This window comes from Brachionichthys hirsutus, chromosome 7 (assembly GCF_040956055.1).
Source record: "Brachionichthys hirsutus isolate HB-005 chromosome 7, CSIRO-AGI_Bhir_v1, whole genome shotgun sequence".
Classification (NCBI taxonomy): Eukaryota; Metazoa; Chordata; class Actinopteri; order Lophiiformes; family Brachionichthyidae; genus Brachionichthys; species Brachionichthys hirsutus.
In genome coordinates, this window is record NC_090903.1 from 2,539,329 (window position 1) to 2,566,482 (window position 27,154).

At 50.7% G+C, this 27,154-nt stretch overlaps 2 protein-coding genes across 2 annotated transcripts in view; both read right to left on the reverse strand.

The window, feature by feature from the left end:
- Positions 1–1,079: 1,079 nt before the first annotated feature.
- Positions 1,080–14,039, reverse strand: LOC137895825 (high affinity choline transporter 1-like). The gene is made up of 8 exons (XM_068741341.1): positions 13,856–14,039; positions 10,915–11,028; positions 10,246–10,401; positions 9,898–10,046; positions 2,969–3,112; positions 2,474–2,627; positions 1,755–1,969; positions 1,080–1,634 (listed from the first exon to the last, which is right to left on the reverse strand). Exons 1-8 carry the CDS (start codon positions 14,037–14,039, stop codon positions 1,080–1,082), a joined length of 1,671 nt encoding a protein of 556 aa, XP_068597442.1.
- Positions 14,040–16,825: 2,786 nt separating this feature from the next.
- The window catches only part of arfgef3 (ARFGEF family member 3), a 57,063-nt gene continuing 46,734 nt past the window's right edge, over positions 16,826–27,154 (reverse strand). Inside the window, 18 exon segments of the mRNA XM_068741526.1 lie at positions 16,826–17,017; positions 18,240–18,684; positions 19,667–19,931; positions 19,934–19,972; positions 19,975–20,020; positions 21,196–21,297; positions 21,577–21,748; positions 21,809–22,027; positions 24,013–24,143; positions 24,223–24,276; positions 24,278–24,355; positions 24,492–24,594; positions 25,519–25,633; positions 25,736–25,912; positions 26,012–26,140; positions 26,214–26,352; positions 26,437–26,534; positions 26,824–26,946. Coding sequence (XP_068597627.1) covers positions 16,826–17,017; positions 18,240–18,684; positions 19,667–19,931; positions 19,934–19,972; positions 19,975–20,020; positions 21,196–21,297; positions 21,577–21,748; positions 21,809–22,027; positions 24,013–24,143; positions 24,223–24,276; positions 24,278–24,355; positions 24,492–24,594; positions 25,519–25,633; positions 25,736–25,912; positions 26,012–26,140; positions 26,214–26,352; positions 26,437–26,534; positions 26,824–26,946 — 2,627 coding nt within the window.

Sequence of the window (27,154 nt, forward strand, 5' to 3'; positions counted from 1 at the left end):
GACAGTATGAGGAGGCCACAGGGCAGCCTGGCATCAGGGGTGGCGCTGACCCTGTGCCCTGTAACAGCCTTTAGGGGGGGGAGGCTACAACTGATAGCATCATTGTCTCAACTGCCTCATATGTAACCTCTGACATGTCTTCATGGTCTTACAAAGCAACGGAGTCCCCAGAATGTAGAAATCCCGACGACATTGATCTGCCTTCTTCGATTCTCGCCGGTTCGTCACGTCCCTGGACGCACAAAGCCCTCTCATTCTGAAACGATTGGCTACGCCCACTGACTGGAGGGGGGCTCTGGGTGGTACCGTCCATCTGGATCCATTCGTCAAACTCACATCAACAAGTCTGGGACAATTTAGCAGACGCCATTTGCTGATCATGTAACATGAATGAAGAATCCAGAAAGGCACTGAAGGAACTTTAATGCGTGCTTTTTATTTTAAACGTATACATGTGTAGATGTAAATTAATATAAAGACTAAATTAGATTTCATTTAAGAAGAATAAATGGCATAAGGGGCACAATGGATAGCAAGGAGGTCCCGGGTTTGATTCCTGTGTGGGTTCCTCTGGCTCCTCCCACCACCAAAAACATGCGAGCGTGATGGTTCTCTTCTGTGTCACCCTGCGATGAGCTGGCATAGGCTCCAACCGCACTACTTCAGAAAAGCAAGACCATTGGTTTTTGGTTTTTTTTTATTTCTACTGGTCTGCATTTGTACTCGAAAATGACATCATACATGGTGCCAGTCATTGTTCGAGCTTCCTGCACTTAATGTAACCGTGACATCACCTTGCCCGCTTAAAAGACTAACTAGCACATCATGTTTCATGGAGTGCTATTTCCTACGGTGCGCCATCGCGGTCTGTGCCACGCCACAGTGAAGCATGGGACCAACAAAACGGACAGACACAAAGTGAGGCATGGACAGAGTTCTGAGGAGTCGTCATCATGAAGATGAAGGAGCGAATGAAATGGCAGTCAATCACAGACATTTCCTGAGATGCCAAACAGACTTTTTGTAAACATACTGGCTCAGAGAGCGGCGCTTTGTTGCACCATGCTGTTACCTCAGGTTCAGCAAGTCGATTCGATTGCATGTGAGACTGCAGTGGTCTCACACAGAGGCTGGAGGGTGGGATTGTCATTCACGCAGTTCATTTCAACTGGTACGCGCGTTTGTTGTGGGCGCTGACCTTTCACCTGGAAAACGTCCCACCTCTCAGGTAGCAGTCCTTTGGTGAAGAGTACAGAAGCTAAGTAGGAGACCAGCAGTATGGTGGCCAAAGACACCAGCATACAGATGGTCTTAATAGGAGCATACTGATTGTAAACCCCTCCTTCAAGGGTGCATCCTGGGAAATGGATGACAGGTGGCAGCAATATTAGAGGCTCTCCACAGAGAAGTCTTAGAAAAAATCCCAACAGGAAGCCCACAGTTGCACCGTAGCCATTGGAGATGCTGAAGAAGAGTACGCAGACCAGCTGTGGGAACATCAAAATGTAGGCAATTTCACCACCCAGGATCCAGAAAGCAATAACGCCGTTGTGCAGGAAGGTAAGGGCCACTCCGGCCAGGCCGAAAACAACCACGGAAATACGAATCACCCAACGGATCTCATTCTCCGATGCCTATAATGAAGGGAAGAGGTCACGTGGTGAGCAGCAGGATGAGGAGAGTCCTCACGCAGTCAAAGTACCGAGTCAGGGAACCGTTTCATGTCCCCGACGGCTTCATGTGGTGACATTTACCGTGGTCCTCAAGATCTTGTAAATATTTGAAGAGAAGATGGAGGCTGAAGACAGCAGGGCAGAGTCAGTCGATGACATCACGGCGGCACCAACAGCTCCGATGCCAATTACAGAGATGTAGGCTGGGGTCAAGTGCTGTAGGGCGAGAGGTAGGATCAGACCGGTCTGACCCCTCTCGAATGGAGGCGGAGAACCATACGATGTCAGGTTCCAGTCTGAGAAACCAGAAAATCAACCGAGTTAGGAGCGTCAAGTCAGCCATCACTATGGAGGGCTTCGGCCCTTTCTACACTTCCCACAATGCATTGCCGGTGGCCATTTAGAAAGGCTTTGTTTGTACATGCTCATTGTTTTTGAGCGTAATGCATTAGCAGTTATTCAGCTATGGGTAGCATACACAACAAGCTAAATAGGTGTCCAGTATGTTAGCGTAATACATTAGCAGTTATTTAGCTACACGTAGCGTACAACAAGCTAAAAGTATGGTATGTTTTCACCCTTCTTGTCTAGTGACTCAGAATATGCTGCAAAATCCAAGGAAAATAAATTTCCAGTGAATATTCGGAAAAAAAATACATGTGTTATGATTAGCGCTATTGTGAACGTGTAAACAAAGTCTCTATAAACGAAGCCTTGCAATATGGCCGACGCCGTTGCATTGTGGGATACTGTTAGGAAAAGGACACAGCCCTCTATACCTCAACTTTACATTTCTGTACCAGTTGATGCAGCCACCGCCCCAATGAGCACAGGAGGAATCCCAAATGTGGGGATGAGAAGAGCTGCAGCATAACATCGAAACCTGGCTGTGGCTGAGGAAGAGGCAGATAAAGTCCTCTGGTGGAAGTCTTGAAATCCAAGGTCTCCTATGCTCTTAGGACGAGAAAAAAGAACCCCTTCTGGCTTCACAACGTGTTAGAGTCGTCAGGAGAAGCTCTATTTTATATCTGTAATTTGTCATATGATATTGTAACTTTTATATTCTTCTTACACAGAGTGATTTAGATTGATTAGATAATGTATTGATTAGCATTAGTTCGCAATAGTTTCCATTTGTGAACACAGAGTCGGAGGAAAACTGCAGAAGATCAGAGTTCGTCAGTCCTTTTAAAAACTCATTTAGCCTTCCCTGCTAAATGACAACAGCTATCATGGGATCAATTCTTGCACATGCCCTGAACACCAATGGATTCAGTCCCTGCTCATGACCTCACCAGTAGCAAGAACGTGTCCACCCATTTAAAGGCCGTATCCGGTGTCAGGGTACCGACCCAGGGAGGCTGGAAGGTGTGGTTGAAGGACGTGCTGGTGATGACGGCTGAGGTGGGATTCATGAACAGGAAGGGGATGCACAGCCACTGAGTCGAGGAGAAAAAGCCACAACAGAAGATGCAACGTTTACGACCTGAAAGAAACAGGACACTCCTTTGAGCGACTGCGAATACTACTGGGGAGTCTTATTGCCTTGGTGGTTTTGGTAATTTCTTTGTTTTCTGCGTCAACAGGAGTATAAGTATCTGGACACTCTACCAGTCATTTAGAACTGGAGAAGCCCCTTTGATGGGAGGTAAACGTCTTCAACCAAACTTGAATAGTCCAGTTTTCTTTGTTTCTTGCTCTTCTTTATTGCAGTCAATGGAGCTTCAAAATGTGTTCCTCAATATCTCGGAGATACAATACAGGGCAACCGAGGTGCCCGGCGCAGGTCGGCACTCTCTGAGTGCTTAACTACGTACTTATATATTCATGTTCACTTTTGCATCCTTTTCTTTATTTTTGTCATGACCTTGAGTCATGTCTGACAACACTTATGGAAATAGAAATATGTACAATAAATATTTAAAGTAAAAAAGTCAAACGAATACTCGGCTCAACAATGTAGAATATTAAAGCCGCAAGCGGCGTTGTAGGCCCTCGCCGGCCGACAGGCCGTTGAGCTGACCCGCCGATGCACGCCGCTTTTGTCCTGAGTGCTTCACAAGTGTTTAGATTTGAGCTGCATGAGTAGCTCACAGTTTAGTCAAATCGTTATTTGGATTATATGGCCATCTGCCATCAGGAGTTTTTAAGTTTCAATCCAATATGGCCACCTTCCTGTGTGTCTGGGGGCGTGGCCATAATACTTTCTTTTTTTTGCCCTGACATGACGCATGTCTGTACCGAATTTTGTGGCTGTCCGACAAAGTTGGCGTCGGACCCCTCCCCATAGGAGTGGTTGCCATCGCCATAGCAACAGCGTAAAAAGTGCAGCCTGGGTGTCATTGCCTTTTCGACCGGCATGTGTGTGAGAATGTATGTGGCAAATTTGGGATGTTTCCATGCTAATATGTCATTTTCATAAGATTAGTGATTGTTTTGTATCGCACTCATTTGATTAACATAGGGAATGCCAGCCATTGCCATGGCAACACCGTAAAAACAACAACATGGTTACGATTGTGTTTTTTGATCGGGACCACATGAGGGAATTTTCTGGCAAATCATTTCTGGCAAACAATTTTTTTACTTCCCATTCAATTTTTGTTCTTGTTCTGTAGGGGGCGCTGTAAGGCCCATTGTCAAAGTTTCCCTTTTAAAGTGTCCAGGTAGGAAGGGTCAATAAGTGTTTAAAATTTGGTTTTGATTGGAGTGTGTGTGTGCAAATGCTGACTCAGCAGTTTTTAATATGGCCGCCTTCCTGTGTGTCTGGGGGCGTGGCCAAAATAATATGTTTTTTTTGCCCTGACTTGACGCATGTCTGTATCGAATTTTGTGGCTGTCCGACAAAGTTGGCGTCGGACCCCCCATAGGCACAATGCATTGTGATTTTTGTAGGTGGCGCTGGTGCGCCACTTTTTCCTGCCCAATTTTGAAACACATAAAATATTTAATTTTTCACCGGTTCTGAGCTTGGTTCAAAATTTGGTGAGTTTTCGAGCATGTTCAGAGGGTCAAATCGCCGTTTAAACAGCAGAACAACTCGTGTTTGTGTGTGTCTGTATGTGTGTGTTGTTTAGTGTCGGGGTGTGTGTGTGTGTGCTGTTGAGTGTCGTGTGTGTGTGGGCGTGGGTGTGTTGGTCGCCCGATGGTTGACTCGCTGCGCTCGTCAACTCGTGTTTCTTGGTTTCTGTGTGTGTGCGTGTGTGTTGTTTAGTGTCGGGGTGTGTGTGTGTGCTGTTGAGTGTCGGTGTGTGTGTGCGTGAGTGTGTTGGTCGTCCTCAACAGCATGGCAAAGTTGGATGCCGAGGGTTGCCCCTTACGCCTAGGATAGGCGCTCGGGCCTAATTAAAGGCGCAAGCGGCATCGAAGGCCCTCGCCGGCCGATGAGCTGGCCGGCCGATGAGCTGGCCCGCCGACGCACGCCGCTTTTGTCTGTGTTTGGGCTGTGACTTTCCCAAAGTCCACGATCATCTCCACTGTTTTCTGGCTGTTCAGCCCCAGGTTGTTGCTGCTACACCAGGACTCCAGCCGGTCCACCTCCCTCCTTGGGGGCAGACTCATCACCGTCCGAGATGAGCCCGATGAGGGTGGTGTCGTCCGCAAACTTTAAACAGTTTAACGGACTGATGGCTGGAGGTGCAGCAGTATTTTTGTATTTGTATTTGTATTTTTTTCCCTTTCCATACAACATGAGTAGCCGGTGGGGGATCAATAATGGTATTTGGTGCATTTAAGAGGGGTCATTAATTCGGTATTTTGTTTCCTAAAAATAATATTGATAGTAAAGAATATATTAATATTCTGAAGAAAAGCATTCTTCCTTTCGTTTGGGACACTTTTAATGATGATCACATACGACCAGAAAGTTAATGTTTTATGGACTTTTGTTCTGTGACAAACCCGGAAAGGGTTATTTGGTTATTATTTATTTTATTAATAGTGTTATTATTTATTTCCTGACTTTTTCTTCTGCGAAGAAAGGGTTATTTGCCATCGTCACACTTTTCCTGTACAAACTGACCCCGGCCCCCCATCAGAGAAGGGAGACGTTATGTGGCCCTCACAGGAAAATGTTTGGGGACCCCTGGTGTACGGCTTAGAGTAGGGACACCGCAAACCAGCATTAACATCAAAGCAGATCAAAGGGCAGAGCATATCTGGCAAACAAAAGTCAAAATCAAAGCAGATGGACATCAAAGGGTCAAGGTACTGTATATAAGAAGTAAGGTTTGATTGAATTGTCAATTGCTATTGTAATTCCTGAATCACAATGAGGGATTTTCGAGGTTTATCAGTACCCAGGTACGAGTATAGACCTGGCAACCTGCAATCCAGCGGGATGTGCAAAGCATCCGCTCTCCGCCCCGAAGAGGAGACCGAGAAAGTCAAGTCCGAAAAGCTGATGGCGCGTCTCCGCTGTATCCTCAACGTGGCTAGACCTGAGACACTACAGGAACTGGTGAGGCAGGTGAGCCAGCTGAAGATAGACACCGAGGAGAGGCTCCAAGTACTGACTGGTCTGATCTTTGAGAAGGCCATCACAGAGGAGGAGTTCACTCGGCTCTATGCCAGCATGTGCCACGCCCTGATGGATTTGAATGTTTCCAGCCCGGACAAGCCTGGAATTGTTGTGACGTTCCGCACTCTTCTGATTAATCGATGCAAGAAAGAGTTTAGAGGTGTTCTACATGAAGATGATGACGTTCTAAAATTGAAAAGAGCGTTGGAGGCTGCCAAAAACAAAGAAGAGCCTACTGACCTGGAGATGGTGCTGGACAAAGCCATATTCAAGAGCTCCCGCCGGTCAGTGGGAAACGTACGTTTTATTGGCGAGCTCTACAACGAGAATGTATTTCTAGCCCAAGACATCCACAAATGTGCTTCCATACTCCTCAAGAATGGTGATGACGTGTCTTTAGAATGTCTCTGCCAGCTGCTCGCAGTGACTGCAGAAAACCTCGCAGTGACTGCAGAAATGGATCAGTACTTCGAGCAGATCGGCAACATCATCACGGAGGGGACAACTTCAAACAGAATCCGCTTCCTCCTGAGAGAGACATTGGCCCTTAAAAAAGGCACCCAAGAGCCTCACAAGCCAGAAGTTAAGGGTTGGAAACCCCAAACTCATCCTTCACTACCGGAGAAGGTAGAAAAATCAAAGGCCACGATTGAAAGCGAGCTCAGTGACGTGAAAGACGACAGATACGAGAAGGCCTTGCTGGCCATGGATGAGCTGAAGACCAAGCAGAGCCAGCAGCTGCGGGAGGCTTCTGAGCAGGCGGAGAAGGTCAGCAAGGAGCTGCTCGCCAAGCAGGAGGGGCAATTCAAAGAGCTCCTCGTCAACAAGGAGGAGCAATTCAAAGAGCTCCTTGCCAACAAGGAGGAGCATTTCAAAGAGGTGCTCACCAATCAGGAGGAGCAATTCAAAAAGATCCTCGCCAATCAGAAGGAGCAATTCAACAAGATCCTCGCCAATCAGAAGGAGCAATTCAACGAGATCCTCGCCAATCAGAAGGAGCAATTCAACGAGATCCTCGCCAATCAGAGGGAGCAATTCAAAGAGATGCTCATCAAGGAGGAGGAGCCAGCTCAAAGGAGCGAGGAGGAGTCACTGAAACAGGAAGACAAGAAGAAAAAGACAAAGCGCTGGTGGGCTCGACTCTTCCAAAGCCGAAAGAAGAAATCAGCAAATCAGTGAGTGCTGTGGCCAACTGCCCCAGCAGAAAGAGAAGAAAAAGATAAAGAAGAAAAAAAGAGAGTCTGCCCCAGCCACCTCGACTGACCCCCCCAGCTGAATCTAATAAAATCTAATAAAAAATATTGATAATTTACTCTCTTGTCTCCTTTCCTTAAGGTAGCTGACGGCTACAATGCAACACATACAGGTTAAATAATATTTCCCCCCTGTCAGTAGACACAATGTTTTGAAACTAAATGGTTAGAATAGTCTTTAAGGAACTGAAACTTCAAAGCAGTTGAAAGTTGTAATTTACCAATTTATGATTTTCTCTGTTAATGACTAGTTCAAAACAAACACCGATGAAATATGTTTCAGTATTTCTTTCTCATTCATATATTGACATATATTCTACAAAAGTAATATTCCCCAGGAGTCTCAGCCTTGTGGCCTGATGAGACCGTTGCAGGTATTTTATCTGTATTGCAGCTGTTCTCATATCTGCAGCTAGATGGCAGTGTTGGCCAACAGATTTTTGAGCAGCTCACTTCTGCACAGTCTGTAAAATCTTTGGCCATCTACCATCAGGAGTTTTTAACTTTCAATCCAATATGGCTGCCTTTCTGTGTGTCTGGGGCATGTCTGTACCGAATTTCGTGGCTGTCCGACAAAGTTGGCGTCGGACCCCTCCCCATAGGAGGGGTTGCCATCGCCAGGACAACAGCGTAAAAACAACAACATGGTTACGATTGTGTTTTTTGATCGGGACCACATGAGGGAATTTTCTGGAAAATTTCAATCATTTCTGGCAAACTATTTTTTTGCTTCCCATTCAATTTTTGTTCTTGTTCTGCAGGGGGCGCTGTAAGGCCGATTGTCAATGTTTCACTTTTAAAGTGTCCAGGTAGGAAGGGTCAATAAGTGTTTAAAATTTGGTTTGGATTGGAGTGTGTGTGTGCAAACGCTGACTCAGCAGTTTTTAAGTTTCAATCCAATATGGCCGCCTTCCTGTGTGTCTGGGGGCGTGGCCATAATAAAAAAAAAATTGCCCTGACTTGACGCATGTCTGTACCGAATTTCGTGGATATCCGACAAAGTTGGCGTCGGACCCCTCCCCATAGGCACAATGCATTGTGACTTTTGTAGGTGACTTTTTTCATGCCCAAATTTGAAACACATAAAATAATTAATTTTTCGCCGGTTCTGAGCTTGGTTCAAAGTTTGGTAAGTTTTCGAGTATGTTCAGGGGGTCAAATTGCCGTTTAAACAGCAGAACAAAGAATCGTCAACTCGTGTTTGTGTGTGTCTGTATGTGTGTGTTGTTTAGTGTCGGGGTGTGTGTGTGTGCTGTTGAGTGTCGGTGTGTGTGTGCGTGAGTGTGTTGGTCGTCCTCAACAGCATGGCAAAGTTGGATGCTGAGGGTCGCCAACTTGTCGTCTTCTGCGTTGCAAAAGCAATAGCCCCTTACGCCTAGGATAGGCGCTCGGGCCTAACTAGGTGCAGTACTATTAAATGTGGGCTTCAGATAATCAAGTAAAGGTTATGGAAGCAAAGTTTATTGTCATTGTTAAAATAAATCCTTCTGTTCACTTTTAAAGCCCTCAACAGCCAGGCCCCTGCTTACTTTGTAGAGCTCATTATGCCATATTGCCCCACTCGGGCCCTGCGGTCCCAAAATGCCGGCCTGCTATTGGTTCCAAAAATGTCCTAAAGCAGACTGGGGGGGCGGAGCTTTCATAACCTCATATGATGCACTGAGCTCCCTCTTCATCTGGTTATTCACATGTTATAAATATATGTCAGTAATCTCTCTCTCTTCCCTGTAGTCTTGTGCTCTCTCTCCCTCTGTTTGTCCCTCTCTCTTTCAGGTCCTTCTGTCCGTGGTGCTGCAGAACCTGGACCTGTGGCCCTCAACACTGATGTCCGTATCGCTAGCATTAGCATTTATACTTTTATATAGCAGCTCTTTAGTCAGTATCTTGTTCAGCAGCATATAAGTTACATTATGTTTTTGTCTGCTCCTGCTCTCTGTCTCTCTATCACTCTCTCTCCCTCTCTGTCATTGTCTCTTTATCGTTCTACCTCTGTCTCTCTCTCTCCGTCTCAACCTAACCGGTCCAGACAGATGTCCGTCCACTATGAGCCTAGGTTCTGTCCAAGGTTTCTGCCTGTTAAAGGGAAGGTTTTTCTTGCCTCCGTCTCCAAAGTTCTTGCTCTTGTGGGTCAAGTTGGGTTCTGTCTTTCCCTGCTAATCCTGTAAAGTGCCTTGAGATGACTTCCTGTTGTGATCTGGAGCTATAGAAATAAAACTGAATTGAATTGAATGCCCTGTCGTCTAGACTCCACCCCCTGTATTTATTGACAGTTTATGCTAGCACTTACTTTAACGTGGCTGTAGATTAACTGCCTCTCATAAGGTCCTGGTCAAATACTGACCTTTATAAGCAGTTTCCTATCTGTTGTCCTTTTTTGATATAACAATATTATTATTATTTTCTTTTTTTATTGTCTGCATATTCAAGGCGTTTCTGTCAACAGGATGTTTACCGATGCGAAGAAGATGAGTGTGAGCTGAATGATGTCCGTGTAGGCCACAGAGTAGAGGCCTCCAAGCAAGGTGTAGGTGATGGCCACAGCAGCAGAGATCCAGATGCACACGGCGTAGGACATGTCCAAGATCACACTCATGGTCACCCCTGAGAGACACATCAAAGCACACGTAAATATAGTACATCTGCACGCACACACACACACGCGCAGGATAAACCCCAGAGAACAAGAATAGACCCACCGTAATATCAAAGTGTTTTACTACGATCAGCAGGACTCATTTGATGGTTGCAGTAATTGTGTGTACCGGTATATGTGTGTGTGTGTGTGTGCACGCATCATTACCCAAGCTTATCAATGTCGATGCTACCCAAATGACTTCAGATATCAGAGGCGCCACAGACAGAAGTCCGGTCAGTCTGTCTCCGTACTTCAGGTGGAACGGGTCCATCATGGTCACGTACTTCTTTTCTCTCATCGGCTCCGCAAAGAAAAGGCCGCCTGGAAAAGAGGCGAGCTCAAAATCCGCTCAACGTGTTTCTTTCGATGAAACACGCTCGTACAGAAACAGCTTTAAATACAAACGGGCATGTGAGCGTCAATTTGTTGACTCGTTCTGCCAGACAGCCAATCGTAAAGCCGAATTCTTGTTCACGACAAACAGTTTTAAACGCATGCTTGCCATGGACGCAGTAGATGGTCAGGTGTTTCATCCATTTTGAATACAAAAACGTAGAATCCAGAACGCTGAGGGTTTAAACGCTGGCAGGGAGGGCGAACAAAAGAGAGGGAGCCCGGACACGTCTGAGTCATGGCGGCAGGACGTCAACGACAGGAACAAACGCTCCCTCAAGTCGGTTCACATCAAAGGCGTTGCTATGGGAGACCCAGCGTTGCAGTGAGTTCCCCAACGTCCTGGCGCAGCGGTCGTGCAGTACCGTCGACGGGCCGTCACTGATTCTGGGTTTACCTCGACTGGAAATGTTCGTGTTTGAGAAACAACGAAAAACGTACCAGTAATAAAAGCCACCGTTGCTGCGACCGGCATCACGGCCCACACCAGCCCGAAGCGGGGGTCGTAAACCATCTCAGCGGTGCCGATAATGAAGGTCCCTCCAACCCAGGTCGCTGTGGAGCACACACACACACACTTCACATTATTATTGGAACCATCGATTCATCTTCTGAACCGCTCTGTCCGTTACCGGGTCGCGCTGGAACCCTATCCCAGCAGCCAACGGGCGAGAGGCGGGGCACACCCTGGACGAGCCGCCAGTTCATCGCAGGGCCACACACAAACAGAGAATCCCAAACCCAACCTCAATTTAGTGAAACCAACTCACCGAAGCTGCATGGTGGGAGGAAGCCGGAGAACCCGGAGAGAACCCCCGCGGACACAAACACCGTTTAATGTCTACCTGAGGCCTATTTGGATGCCATGAGTGTGTGTGTGGCTGTTACACAGCAAGAAGGTTCTGGGTTCGATTCCTGTCCGTGTTCTCCCCATGGTCTGCGTGATTTCTCTCCCGGTTCCTCCCACCGCCAAAAACAAGCAGCTAAGGTGAGCGGGTCACACCAAAGGGCACGCAGGTGCACGTGTGAGCGTGCGTGCTTGTGTTTTGTGTGGCCCCGTGGCGAGTTGGCTCCCGGGGCCCCGGCTGTCCCGTGGCGAGTTGGCTCTCGGGGCCCCGGCTGTCCCGTGGCGAGTTGGCTCTCGGGGCCCCGGCTGTCCCGTGTGCAGCTGGAACACACTCCTCTGGGTGAGAATGCGGTCCCGCCAGCTGAACACGGGCGACGCACAGCTGCAGGAGAGAACCGGCCTGGGATGGGGGCGGAGCCACCTTCTTCACACGCACACTGCTCACGTCTGTCCTCGACCGGGTCGCTGCGTATTTAGTCCTACATCATGTGTCACTCACCTGGAGTGACACCTGGGGACACACCTGGAGGGACACCTGTTGTGACACACACCCTACACAGAGAGCGTGGGTGAAGGCTGGAGGTGCTAAAAATGTTGGTAAACTCGTCAGTCATTAAGTTTGGTTTCCAAAACCACAAAGAATTCATCTGCCACGCGGCATTTCAACGTGCACATTCTGCAACGTGCACATTCTGCGGTGCGCTGCTAACAGGAAGCTTAGTTTTTAAAAGCTTTTACTCCGCCAGTGACGTCAGACTTGCGCTGGCAGCAGCGCCTCGTGGTCGGTGTCGCGGTTTAAATGGAGGTGTTCCACAAGGTGTTCCACAAGGTGTTCCACAAGGTGTTCGAGGTGTTCCACGAGGTGTACCACGAGGTGTTCTACAAGGTGTTCCACGAGGTGTTCGAGGTGTTCCACAAGGCGTTCCACAAGGTTTTCCACAAGGTGTTCCTCAAGGTGTTCCACAAGGCGTTCCACAAAGTTTTCCACGAGGTGTTCCTCAAGGTGTTCCACAAGGCGTTCCACAAGGTGTTCCTCAAGGCGTTCCACAAGGTGTTCCACGAGGTGTTCTACAAGGTGTTCTACAAGGTGTTCTACAAGGTGTTCAAGGTGTTCCACGAGGTGTTCCTCAAGGTGTTCTACAAGGTGTTCCACGAGGTGTTCCTCAAGGTGTTCTACAAGGTGTTCGAGGTGTTCCACAAGGTGTTCCACAAGGTGTTCTACAAGGTGTTCTACAAGGTGTTCGAGGTGTTCCACAAGGTGTTCCACAAGGTGTTCCACAAGGTGTTCCTCAAGGTGTTCTACAAGGTGTTCCACAAGGTGTTCGAGGTGTTCCACAAGGTGTTCGTCGAGGTGTTCGAGGTGTTCCACAAGGTGCATCTACAAATACTAGTGATGGGTTATTGATACCTCAAGGAGCGTGTTGACACTGTGTTGGTCACTCAACAGCGACCTCTGCTGTAGATCTAAAATCATTGCAGGTAAACAAAATGAAAACCTGCATGCTGTAAACCCAACATTAGGCTGTGAAATAATATTTAATCTTTATTTAATTGTTAGTCTCTTATTGAACTATGATCATCTTTGTGTAAAATCATCCACTTGTTTGCTGAGTGAAGTTCTTCATGTGAAGGCTCACATTTAGCTTGTTTGTGTAAATACTCAAGAGTTGGCACGTAAATTATAGCAAATTTGTACGTAATAAAATTCAGAGTTAAAACGTTTTATGGGATTTTGTGAACCAAAGTGTTCAATAATATGAAATAACACTAAAATGGATTCATTCACACATTCCGATCCATGAATGGAGCAAAGCGGGAATCCAACCACGTGATCTCCATCAGAACCCGCAACAAGTCGATACAGTTTGTTTCCTTTTGGCGCGGCGCATCCCGACGACACAACTCCGGTCACGTGACTTTTAGTTAAAGCGACACGCGCACCAATCCGGGCTTTCACGCTTGCGCACTCGGCGCGGTGCTGACGCGCACATCGTCCCATCCCTACCGAACACCGCGAACCGCAAAACAGCCGAAACGCGGTTCGCACGCAGAGTGCCGCTCCGCTTACCCAGGCGGAAGACAAAGTAGTTCCCACCAACCGCATCTAATTCCCACTGTGCTTCTGAAGTATATTTTAATTTGAGAGTCGACCTTAGAGCATGAACAGCTGCTACCGGAAGTATCGATCCGCACGTCACGAGCTCAAGACTGTCAGACCTCTCAGGCAAACGCGGGCAGTAATTTACCGGATGTTGACTGAGCCGCGTCGCCTTTTACCGTCTGAGTGGAGACCCGGAAGGGGCCGTCCAGGGTCCGGTGGGACAGACACCTGGACGACGCCCCCCCCCCAGGTGACCCGCCCCGGTCCTCCTGTCCTGAGTGCAGCTATTGTTCTGTAAACCCCCGACGGTTTATTACACGTGTGCGCGGGCTTTACGCGTCTCCTCTCCTCTCACGCGCACCGGTGAGCGGGCTTTACGCGCCTTTGTGCACGCGCACCGGTGCGCGGACTTTACGCGTCCCCCCCACACGCACCCGTCGTGGTGAAGACTCCCACCACCAGGCTGATCCTTCTGTCCCCCAGCAGGACCATGTCCTCGTGGCGCGCCGCCGTCCTGTGTGCGTCCCGCTTGGATCTGATGGAGGCCCAGATGCCGATCCCCAGAACCAGCAGGTAGAAGACGAGGGTGGCCGCCAGACCCGGGACGTTGAGCGCCATCCTGATTGGTGGGGAGCAGCAGCAGATCAAAGTGAAGCCGGGCCGGACACACACACAGACACACACACACACACACACACACACACACACACGCGAGCGCGCGTCTGTGGAACGTGCTCGGCACCGCGTTTTGGGTGTGGCGACCAGAGACGCCTCAGGCTTCACAAGGAAGTGATCTTCATGTGTGTTTGGAAATGAACAAACTCAAAAGCTTTTGAGCGAGTTCCGATGAAGTTTTGTCGACAGACTTCCTGGGGAGGGAAACAGACGGCGAGGGACGCTGTCCCAGCGCTGGGACGGACGGAAGTCCTTTCAAGGAGACATATTCTACCCTTTTTCCACAAGTTAACGCAGTTTTGAGACAGACTTTGGTCAAAATAGCAAACAGATACTGCAGGACAGCGTCCCTCATTTCTGTCTCTAACAGATGCTGCAGGACAGCGTCCCTCATTTCTGTCTCAAACACGCTGCAGGACAGCGTCCCTCATGTCTGTCTCAGACAGATGCTGCAGGACAGCGTGCCTCATGTCTGTCTCAAACAGATGCTGCAGGACAGCGTCCCTCATTTCTGTCTCAGACAGATGCTGCAGGACAGCGTGCCTCATGTCTGTCTCAAACAGATGCTGCAGGACAGCGTCCCTCATTTCTGTCTCAAACAGATGCTGCAGGACAGCGTCCCTCATTTCTGTCTCAAACAGATGCTGCAGGACAGCGTCCCTCATTTCTGTCTCAAACAGATGCTGCAGAGCAGCGTCCCTCTTTTCTGTCTCAAACAGATGCTGCAGGACAGCGTCCCTCATTTCTGTCTCAAACAGATGCTGCAGGACAGCGTCCCTCATTTCTGTCTCAAACAGATGCTGCAGGACAGCGTCCCTCGTTTCATAGCGAGCACGCACGCAGCAGCGCTACCATGGTAACCCGTAAGGGATGTTTTTAGGACGCACATTTTTCGGGGGGGCAATTTTCGCCAGAACATTACCACAAAAAAGAATCCACTCTGCTCTTCTTCTTCGACTCGTGCACGAAACAGAGAGAGCTGGACGTACGGAGCATACACACACACACCTAAACACACACACACACACACCTAAACACACTCACACACACACGGCAATAATCTCAGGACGGAGTAAAAATGCTTTGAATCGTTCATCTTCAAACCGCTTATCCAGGGTCGGGTTACGGGGCCAGCAGCCTCAGGGTGCGTTCACACTGCCGCTATTTGCTCCCCTTTAAACGGACCAGAGTTCCTTTCCTCGGATAATCCGCTCCGTTTGGGCTGGTGTGAAAGCCCATCCGGACTCTGGAGAGGATCAAAAAAGTCCGCCTGAAAACGTGGGTCTCGGTTCCCTTGCAAGAGAAACCTGCTCCGTTCCGTGGGCAGTGTGAAAGCTCACCAGAGCAAAGGCAGGATCAGCTGTACCCCACCAATAATGAGTGAATGAACAAGCGACATCTGCCCAACAGGGGGTGCTGTCTACCAGCTGATCGAAACGATGCAGTTTGTTTTTTTAACGTCCGCCGAGGAGACATTCCGGGTTGTCTTTTAGCACCAGAACTGAAAAGGTTACGGACGGATCTTTAGAAACTCCACCGGTGTCTTCGTGCTGTGAGACAAGTGCCAAGGGACCGTCTGCAAATTGCAGAACCGCTGCAACAGCGACGAGAAACACGAAACAGATACTCAATAAGTTCACGTTATAAAAAGAACAATGTAGAAAAATCACCGAAACCCTCTCAAAACCTTCTAATTCAATCAGGAAGGAAAATTAAATACGAAAGTATAATTACGGCTCTTAGAAATTCCAACAGAGTTGCTAGTCCGGGCTAGCTTGCGTCTCGGAATAGCGCAAGCTAGCCCGGAGAACGCTAAGGATGAAACGTTCACTTCGGGACTCCTGATAAATTACCAGAAAGGCCGGAAGAAGTTTGTCGTTGGTTTCTGAAACATTTTATTTATTTTACAGGAAAAACAAATTACGTCAAAAAGAAAAGTTTGTTTTGATTTGAAGTTTGTTACGAAATAAAAATAAAGTGAAGACTGTTACCACGTAGATTTAGATGCCAGCGTGACGCACAGCCTCGAACCTGACCCCCCCCCTTCAACAAAGCCCAAACACCAACAGCAGCTCACAGCTAGTACAGAAATACTGCTTTGGCAGTACCAGTACACGCATACTGTACTGCGCAGTAAAACACCAGCCTAAGCCCAAAGGAGGAAAATGACAATAAATATTTAAAATGAGACATTTCCTCCATTAATGCACGTTTATACACGAGGGTATCGGGTTACACAAAACACAGCGCATAAATATTTCATCTCATTCGACGCCCAATCAGATCAGACGTCCTTCACGTGACCCCTGACTCCCGCCTCTGTTGAGGACGTAGTGATGTCCTCGTCCTCAGGCTGACCTGCGTCTCGTCTAGCCATCAGGTGCCTTGCTAATGGGTTGAGGAAGCTGCCGGCGGCTGACAATAGACAACAGAGCGATCAACAACAACAACAACAAAACGTAAAACCACAAAACTGCATGTAATCTAAGAATAAAAAATTAGGTGGTGCAGGGGCGGAGGCAGGTGCCCCGTGTCCGGAGGACCACAGCCCCGCCCCCTTTCTCCCCGTTTCCTTCCTCATAAAAACGATTTCCCCCCCGACAACAAGAAAATAGACTTTTCTTTCGTGCCATCATCAAACGTGAGCAGCCGACCAGCTACACCGGTGGACCGGTGGACGCTCGTCTCCTCCGAGACGGCGAGGCGGCGCTTCGTGTCTTCATGCAGTGTCACAGGACGATGTCGTAGAGACGTCCAACGCGGCGCAGCCACTCGCGCAGAGCCTGGCGGACGCGGGCCTCCGTCACGTGGCAGGCGAGCTGGCTGACGCAAGGGTAGAGCGCCGGCTGCAGCGCCAGGAAGGACGAGTCTGGGAGGACGAGGACCTGATTGAAGAGAGTCAAGACCATGCTGGTCCAAGCCTGAAAACAGAGAGACGTCTTCGTCATCGCAGCAAGTTGTGAGGACATAAACGGTAAACTCATCCGTTTCCTGCAAATACGGGAGGAAGGACAGACGCTGATAATACGTCCCACCTGTCAATCTGTCCCCTCCGTGCGTGTGTCTCACCCGTCCCCTCCGTGCGTCTGTCTCACCTGTCCCCTCCGTGTGTGTCTCACCCGTCCCCTCCATGTGTGTCTCACCTGTCCCCTCCGTGTGTCTCACCTGTCCCCTCCGTGCGTCTGTCTCACCCGTCCCCTCCGTGTGTGTCTCACCCGTCCCCTCCGTGTGTCTGTCTCACCCGTCCCCTCCGTGTGTGTGTCTCACCCGTCCCCTCCATGTGTGTCTCACCCGTCCCCTCCGTGTGTCTCACTTGTCCCCTCCGTGCGTCTGTCTCACCTGTCCCCTCCGTGTGTGTGTCTCGCCTGTCCCCTCCGTGTGTGTGTCTTGCCTGTCCCCTCCGTGTGTCTGTCTCAACTGTCCCCTCCGTGTGTCGGTCTCACCCGTCCCCTCCATGTGTCGGTCTCACCCGTCCCCTCCGTGTGTGTGTCTCACCCGTCCCCTCCGTGCGTCGGTCTCACCCGTCCCCTCCGTGTGTGTGTCTCACCCATCCCCTCCGTGTGTGTGTCTCACCCGTCCCCTCCGTGCGTCTGTCTCACCCGTCCCCTCCGTGCGTCTGTCTCACCCGTCCCCTCCGTGTGTCTGTCTCACCCGTCCCCTCCGTGCGTCTGTCTCACCTGTCCCCTCCGTGTGTGTCTCACCCGTCCCCTCCGTGCGTCGGTCTCACCCGTCCCCTCCATGTGTGTCTCACCTGTCCCCTCCGTGTGTCTCACCTGTCCCCTCCGTGCGTCTGTCTCACCTGTCCCCTCCGTGCGTCTGTCTCACCCGTCCCCTCCGTGTGTCGGTCTCACCCGTCCCCTCCGTGTGTGTCTCACCTGTCCCCTCCGTGTGTGTGTCTCACCCGTCCCCTCCGTGTCTCACCTGTCCCCTCCGTGTGTGTGTCTCGCCTGTCCCCTCCGTGTGTCTGTCTCAACTGTCCCCTCCGTGTGTCGGTCTCACCCGTCCCCTCCGTGTGTCGTCTCACCCGTCCCCTCCGTGTGTGTGTCTCACCCGTCCCCTCCGTGTGTCTGTCTCACCCGTCCCCTCTGTGTGTCTGTCTCACCTGTCCCCTCCGTGTGTCTGTCTCACCTGTCCCCTGCTCACCTGTAGCTGCGCCTTGGTGTCCCTCAGCGGGATGCTGGGGGAGCTGACGGTGGATCCGGGCCGAGGTCTCTTGTCCTGCCTGAGGACCTCCGCTCCTGCACTGACCGAGTGCCTCAAAGGGGGCCCCTGCTGGTCCAGCAGATGCTGCGGCCTCTGCGGGGGCCGCTGTGGCTCGGCGGGGGCCCTTTGCTCCTCGGCCCCGCCCTGCTGCTTCATGAAGGCGTTGACGTGGCTCTGCTGCTGCTGCTTCCGCCGTTTGTACTCCGCCATCATCTTGCTGAGGCTTTTGTCCGTGGCGATGGTGTAGAGTTTGTTCCCAGCGCTCTCCCACCACTCCGTCCTCCTCGCCGCTCCAGCGCTGCCGCCGGCTCCTCCCCCTGAGCCCGGGCCTCCCCGCTCCCCCTCGGTCCGGGCGGGGGGCGGGGGCGGCGGCCGGCACACGCAGCTGTGGAGAGAGCGACGCTAGTTTAGGAGCTCGGGTTCGAGGACGAGGAGAGATGATCTGCCTCATTCACAAACGTTTGATCTGTGATTCATCAATAAGTTCTCGGCTCAGTTAAAGGATCCGTTTAAAGATACAGTCGTCCCTCGATATAATGCGGTTCATTTTCCACGACTTCGCTGCTTCGCAGAGTTTTAATGCAATTTTTCAGATTTTATTTTTTGCACTTGAACGCGCCTTGAAACGGCGCAAGACGAAGGCGCGGTCGGAGGAGCTGTGAAATACGCCCGAATCGCTATTAAAAACTTCTCATGTGTTCAACCTCGTAGGTTGATCATTAAAATTAAATTCGTTATTTCTAAAAGCTATCATGTTTATTTGTTAAGCGTTTGTTTTATAGCGCTCTTATTCTCTGTGTAAAAAGAGGCTTTTATTTTGTAGGAGCATACACGTCACGTCCCTTTTGGGTTTTGTTTCTTCCTGTTGATACATGTAGCCGCTGCCGTTCCGCTGTGCTAAGCTATCCAATAAAGCAGCCCATGAGAGGCTAAAGACAGCATGAGTAGAATATTTGTTCTTCTGCACTCCAAGCGGCTCTTTCCTCGACCTGCACGCCTTAACATTATTAACAGGAAAACGTTTACTGTACGTACTATATATTTATATTCCTCAAACAAATGTTTAGTTCTGAAAAGGTTTTGATCTTTGGTTTCATTCTATAATACTGAAACAATCTATTTAGATTAATGCCTGACTGTTAAACGTGTATAAAGTGTGTGGTGAGGGGTTTTACAGCCTTAAAACATTTATGTACATGTATAATAATTAAAATAAATAAAGATTACTACATTGCGGATTTCACTTATTGCGGCTTGTTTTTGGAACGTAACCCCCGCGGAAAATGAGGGACTACTGTAATAAACAAATTATGCTAATTTCATTCCCTTTAGTTTCAGGTCATTTATCATCGTCCGTTTGTTCAGACCTGAATCCTGGGGGGGCGGCTGTGGGCGTGTCTCCCGGTGACGCCGTGTGACACCTGTGCCCGCCCTCCTCTGATGGCGTCCCCCAAGCCGATGTTGGGGGGGAAGTCTCCGACTGGAAGAGGGGGGCGAAGCCGCCCTCCCCTGCCTCTGCCCCCCCCCTCAGCAGCACCGTCTCCTCCAGCAGGCCCTCCAGGTCGCGGTGCATTTGGATGTAGCTGCTGCACAGATCCATGCACAGTTTGTAGAGACGCCTCACCAGCCACGCCAGTCGGTGCTGCCCAGCGGCTGCACGCTGAGCGAAGGGGCGGGGCCCTCCAGTTGTGCCGTTTGTCCCGGCCACGGGGGGGGCTGACCTGGAGGAAGGAACAAGGAGTGAGAAACGTATCGAGCTAACTGGGTCCCCACCCTGGATCCGGACCTGGGACAGACCCTCCTGATCCGCTGACCAGGCCTTTTCCCGGGGGAGGGGGGGGGGGGGGGGGGGGTACCTGATCTGAAACCCGAGTGCTGCTCGGCAGGTGGTCCATAACAAACAGCATGTTTGGACATGGTGTCCAGCAGTGTCCCCCGAGGTCGCAGGTCAATGACAGACTTCAGATTTGCAGCTGATCTGCTGCCGTTTGTTTCAGACACTCGACCGACAACCGGCATCGGCCTTTGTGATTCATCCGACGGCCTTTGTGATTCATCCGACGGCCGATAAGCGATCAACGTAAAACTGGCTTATTTTGGCTCCGATGCAGCCACGCCCCTCTGCCTGGAGCCACGCCTCCCTGCCTGAAGCCACGCCCCTCTGCCTGCAGCCACGCCTCTCTGCCTGCAGCCACGCCTCTCTGCCTGCAGCCACGCCTCTCTGCTTGCAGCCACGCCTCTCTGCCTGCAGCCACGCCTCTCTGCCTGCAGCCACGCCCTCTCTGCCTGCAGCCACGCCTCTCTGTCTGCAGCCACGCCTCTCTGCCTGCAGCCACGCCTCTCTGCTTCCAGCCACGCCTCTCTGCCTGCAGCCACGCCTCTCTGCCTGCAGCCACGCCTCTGTCTGCAGCCACGCCTCTCTGCCTGCAGCCACGCCCCTCTGCCTGCAGCCACGCCCCTCTGACTGTGTTAGTAAATAGTAAAATGTGTATGTGAGAGAGTAACATTCAGTTAGCTTTATTGCAGGCTAGCATGCTAAGGGTATGGCGAGAAAACTTTAGGGCATTGATGGTTGTTTAACGTTGTTTACTTTTTCGTTCGAGTTTGTATTACACTATTCTAAAGTTTGATGCAGATATTTTAACTCTTATTGCAAATGAATATCATTCATAAAAAAAAATCATATGGATCGACCCCTAGGGAAAAGCGGAGCTAAGCTCAGCTGATCGCTCTCTGGTAAGTAGGGGGGGGGGGGGTTGAGCAATAGGCCTTCCTCGGCTTGCTAGGAACATCTGGCCGACTGGACTTCAAGCATCGCCTCTGGGCCGATCGGGGGAGGAAGCGGGGAGGCCGTCCTCAGTCTTTATTCCTGAACATGCTGGCCGTTCTGCTTCACCTGCGCCGTTTCCTCAAAGATGTCCTCATCCTCCGAGGAAGCAGAGCCGGGCTGGGACGAGTCAGAGCTGCTCTCCTCTTCCTCATGCAGAATCCTCTTCACCTAGAGGCAGAGCACGGATCAATCGATGGACAGCTGAGCCACTGCTTGTAATAAAAACGTTTAAAAAAATGTATCTGGAGTGAAGTAAAAAAAAAATAATGAATCAACTTCACGCAATAAAATGAAAAGATTTTTGGTTTTGTTTTTTTACAGTGTTTTTGTTGCACCACTCGTGTCTAACTTTCCTCAGCATAAAGCGCTGATTCTGCTACGAGGAGAAACCCCGTCGACACAAATCTGTCATTATTAAAAATGAATGGAGCGAGCGACGGCTCCTACCTGCCGGCCGCTAATGCTGTCGCTTTGGCTCAGCGTGGCGCCCAGCAGGGCCTGGAAGTACAGGTCGAAGCTCATCACGGACTGGCGGTAGAGATTAGCTGCTCCGTGAACGCCCGACACCTTCATCAGGAGGTACTTCAGGCCCGGCCTGCTGTCAAAGTCGCGAGACGTCCTGCAGAGAAACGCATCGTCAGCCGAGCCTTTGGGTCACGCCGGCCCCGGCGACACCGACCTGTAGGAGTCCAGCAGCAGGTCCAGGATTATGGCGAGATTAGTCATGGAGATGTAGCGCAGGAAGCCTGCCGTGCTTCTGCCGGGGTCAAAGGTCGCAGGCGGGAGACTTTCCTGGCCTTCCTGCTGCTGGACAAACTCGTCCAGCAGAATGTCATGGAGGTTCTGGAGCAGGACCTGATGCGACAGCAGGCTCACCACGATGGTCCGGAACGGGATCCTGAAGAATCCACCATTTCTTGTATTTATATACGTATATGTTTTTTATTTTACCCCCCCCCCCCATTTATACTTCCTCAGCCGGCCGTTTTGACTGTTTCTCTTTTATTTGCGTTTTAATATCATGAAACAAACATTTCAGTATTACTAATATTAATACTTACTAATAGTGGGACTATTAATATTCAGAGAATCATCTGGTATTCCAGTCATGAGCTCCATGAAACTCATTTTGAGGACAAATATCACAGCATGGATATATTGTACATGTACGTGTTTCTGTACAGTTGAATAAGCTTGTCTCCATGGCGATCAGATCCATGATCCACTATATTGCATCAGGCCATTTCACACCGTTAAACGAGACAAGCGCAACTTCCCAGAATGCTTACCCAATTTTCCTGAAACAGCAGCAGCAGGGAAAGAAGCAAAGAGAAGCAGAGTCAGAAGTCGTGGGTGGACGGATGGTGGACGGATGGTGGACGGATGGTGGACGGATGCCCCATAAAAGGCAAGAGACGGACTCTAACCCACACTGTAATCCGGTCATTAGTATGAAAGAATACTGTGGGTCTCCTGTCGGGTGTTTCTCTGTCCTCTTTAAATGATCCTTCCCTGCATCCGACCGTCTGCTCGTCGCACGCCTGGCGGGTTTCCCGCTACACATGTAGCGTGCTACATGTTAAAGAATTGTGTCGTGTGTGTGAAGGTCAGAGTTCAAGTTGTCCTCCTGCTGGGTGCTCCTGGTGGACACAACGTCTCACCATCGACTGAAACGAGCCGTTAATGCTCCGTGACTGAAAGTCCCGGCTGCTTGGCCATTATTCTCAAACTGCATGAAAGGGAGGCGGGGGGGGCGTGGGGGGGGGGGGGGGTCCTCGGCAGCGTTTACTGTAGCTCAAAACAAGAAGCAATAAATAAACAAATGTTTTTCACCCACTCCGGAAAACGACATCTCTAGCTTCAGAGTGGAGATCGAGAAAACACAAGTTGCAAATACTGCATTGGAGTCCAGCATGCGTCTGCGTGTGTGTGTGTGTGTGTACTGTGTGTGTGTACTGTGTGTGTGTGTGTGTGTACTGTGTGTGTGTGTGTGTACTGTGTGTGTGTGTACTGTGTGTGTGTGTGTGTGTACTGTGTGTGTGTACTGTGTGTGTGTACTGCGTGTGTGTACTGTGTGTGTACTGTGTGTGTGTACTGTGTGTGTGTGCGTGTACTGTGTGTGTGTACTGTGTGTGTGTACTGCGTGTGTGTGTGTGTACTGTGTGTGTGTACTGTGTGTGTGTACTGTGTGTGTGTACTGCGTGTGTGTGTGTGTACTGTGTGTGTGTACTGTGTGCGTGTACTGTGTACTGTGTGTGTGTGTGTGTACTGTGTGCGTGTACTGTGTGCGTGTACTGTGTGCGTGTACTGTGTGTGTGTACTGTGTGCGTGTACTGTGTGTGTGTGTGCGTGTACTGTGTGTGTGTGTGTGTGTACTGTGTGTGTGTGTGTACTGTGTGCGTGTACTGTTGTGTGTGTGTGTACTGTGTGTGTGTGTGTACTGTGTGCGTGTACTGTGTGTGTGTGCGTGTACTGTGTGTGTGTACTGTGTGTGTGTGTGTGTGTGTGTACTGTGTGTGTGTACTGTGTGTGTGTGTGTGTGTGTACTGTGTGTGTGTACTGTGTGCGTGTACTGTGTGCGTGTACTGCGTGTGTGTGTGTGTGCGTGTGTACTGTGTGTGTGTGCGTGTACTGTGTGTGTGTGTGTGTGTGTGTGTGTGTGTGTACTGTGTGTGTGTGTGTGTGTGCGTGTGTGTGCGTGTACTGTGTGTGTGTGTGCGTGTACTGTGTGTGCGTGTGTACTGTGTGTGTGTGTTGTGTGTGTGTGTACTGTGTGCGTGTACTGTGTGTGTGTGTGTACTGTGTGTGTGTGTGTGTGTGTGTGTGTTGTGGTGTGTGTGTACTGTGTGTGTGTACTGTGTGTGTGGTGTGCGTGCTGTCCACCTCTTGTGAGCTTGTCCATTGGACTGCTGGTCAGACGGCGGCTCGATGACGAGCACGCAGGACTGCGCATGCTCAAAGCCCTCCTTGTTACTGGGCGTCTTCGGCGAGCACTGGTTGTCCAGCATGAAGACCTGAGACACACAGAGGACACGTCCACATGCGTTCCAGGACGGTTCTAGTCAAACGCGTCCCGCCGTGCGGAGCGCCGACCTGCTGAGCCATCGCCCTGATCCTCCCGTACTCGGCCTCGGCAGAAGGGGAGCGGGGACGGAGCGGCAACCTTCACCTCGCAGGCGTCCCCCGAGAAACTGTCTGAACCACTGTGGAAACAGGCCAGGAGGTTCTGCAGACAGACAGACAGACAGACGTCATTACCAGTCAGGGCGTCTGCGAGGGTGGGGCGAGTGATTGGGGACTGAATCGGCTGTAGTAGGGTGGAAATGGCATTTTGGTGTGTGTGTGTGTGCTCGTGCGTGCACCTTTACAGGTTCTAGTGTAGCAGAGAAAGCATCCTGCAGAGCACAGCAAGCCAACCTCCACATTTCCTCTGTGAACGCTGGACCCACAGTGACCAACACATACCTGAGAGAAACACGACACATTAGTAAAACAACAACAACAACAACACAACCCTTCTCTGAATACCAAACACGAGGCTGAAACTACTAGAAACCTTTTAAATTGTTCTAACAAACTGAGAACAAGTTTGGACAACTGTTTGTGGCTGCAAGCCCATTGGTCCATTGGTCAGCGGCAGATTAGGTCCCAGATTAGGTGCACCAGCAAGTGGGACCTAATCTCTGGCACGGTGGAGGACGCATCAGAAGTGGGACCTAATCTCTGGCACGGTGGCGGACGCATCAGAAGTGGGACCTAATCTCTGGCACGGTGGAGGACGCATCAGAAGTGGGACCTAATCTCTGGCACGGTGGAGGACGCATCAGAAGTGGGACCTAATCTCTGGCACGGTGGAGGACGCATCAGAAGTGGGGACCTAATCTCTGGCACGGTGGAGGACGCATCAGAAGTGGGACCTAATCTCTGGCACGGTGGAGGACGCATCAGAAGTGGGACCTAATCTCTGGCACGGTGGCGGACGCATCAGAAGTGGGACCTAATCTCTGGCACGGTGGCGGACGCATCAGAAGTGGGACCTAATCTCTGGCACGGTGGAGGACGCATCAGAAGTGGGACCTAATCTCTGGCACGGTGGAGGACGCATCAGAAGTGGGACCTAATCTCTGGCACGGTGGAGGACGCATCAGAAGTGGGACCTAATCTCTGGCACGGTGGAGGACGCATCAGAAGTGGGACCTAATCTCTGGCACGGTGGAGGACGCATCAGAAGTGGGACCTAATCTCTGGCACGGTGGAGGACGCATCAGAAGTGGGACCTAATCTCTGGCACGGTGGGAGGACGCATCAGAAGTGGGACCTAATCTCTGGCACGGTGGAGGGACGCATCATCTTTACTAGCGATAGGACACAGGACTCGGGCGTGGACACCTGATGCAGGAACAGCCCACTCTGGAGACGGTCTCTGCAGGTTCAGACACGCAGGACACAAGCAGCTTGAACAGGTCGTTCAGCATCAGGTTGACCAGAGACTCACAGCCGATGTCTGCAGAAACACCCACAATGCAGTCTGTCAGGGGACACACACACACACAACACACACACACACACACACACACACAATGCAGTCTGCCATCCACCCGCCCACCTGAGTGCGTGTAACTGGTGACATGCTCCACCACCAGCTCGCAGCACAGGCCAATAGCATGTTTGAAGTTTGCAGCTGCCACATCCCAATAGGAGTGGTCGCCATGGCTACGCTGCAGCCACAGTGACATCACAGGCAGCAGCAGCTGAACGACGGAGAAGATGGCAAAACCTGGACCTGCACCGAGGAAACAAAGCTTCAAGAACCTCCAGGGAATGGATCAATCACACCCAAATCAATCCGGGGGGGGGCTGATCGGGACGTCGGGCGTGTTACCCGGGACGACGACGAGCTCTCTGAACAGAGTGAAGAGCAGCTTCAGGGTCGGAGGCTGGTGTTGGCGAGGACAGGTGGACACGGCGGCCGTGAGCTGCTCCAGCAGCAAGATCCAGACCTGGATCAGACCTGCAGGACGAGCGCCGTCAACAAACGGCGGCGCACCAAGAGGGCGGTCCGGCCAGCCGATGCAGACCGATACCTGTGCCGTCATCGAACTCCTGCAGGACGCCGGAGTCCTCGGTGCCGTCCGGGCGTTCCTGCGATCTCATTGGCAGGCTGGCAAGTCGCGCCCCCAGGAACAAGGGTTTGGACGGCATCTTGTAGATCTTTGCCAGCAGCTGCGGATCCGATGGAAGACGGTTTTCAGTTTGGTCACGGAGAGGAAGAGGAAGGTGTCAACATGCCAGCTCCACAGCGCCTACCTGGGAACACTTGTGGAGGTAATCGAGAGCAGGGAGGCAGAGGTCAGTGGCGCTGACTCCTGAAACATGGTCTCCAATCTCCTTACAGTCCACCTCTCCTACAAACAGGGACGTGAGACAGACCACGGGGACATCTCAGGGACCCTCCGAGAGAAGAACCGGTGGCGACACGTCGGTGTCGAATCTCAGCTCGACTCCCAGCCAAGTCACGGTGTTCCTTGTGATCAAGTGTTAACTTTGATCTTGACCTTTCATCTGAAAGCCTGCATTTGGAGAATCGACACACTTACGCACCCGTGACCTTATCAGAGCAGCGACCGACCGAAAACACAGCGTACGTGCCATAAAGAGGAAAACGCAGATCCGTCACCGGGCCGAGAGGCATACCCAAACCTTTGACGAACTTCATGAGGCACAGGATGTAGTCGGTGGCGGCGTTCGCAAAGACCTGGACGCTGTTCGTGTTGATGAAAGCCTCGAACACATCAAACACTGGAGCCTGGGACTTCCCTAGCAAACAGGAGGACGGGAGCGGGTGACAGAGGACATCGTGTTATGTTTAGTTGTGTTCATGGACCACCAACGAAAGACGAAAGGCCAGCTGCCTCAAATACAACTGATTTATAGGGACTAAAACATTACTGGGACCATCATGGACAAAAAAAAAATGCTAAATCCGTTTGACTCAATATTACATCGGAGTATACGAGTACTGTTT

Bases quoted from the DNA above. Each gene is read 5' to 3' on its own strand.
- LOC137895825 (XM_068741341.1), bottom strand. From the start codon at position 14,039: ATGGCGCTCAACGTCCCGGGTCTGGCGGCCACCCTCGTCTTCTACCTG. The intron at 10,402-10,914 runs GTACGTTTTTCG...CCTCTTTTCCAG, and splicing joins AACGGTGGCTTTTATTACTG to GCGGCCTTTTCTTTGCGGAG. The intron at 1,970-2,473 runs GTACAGAAATGT...CTGGTTTCTCAG, and splicing joins GGCGGTGGCTGCATCAACTG to ACTGGAACCTGACATCGTAT.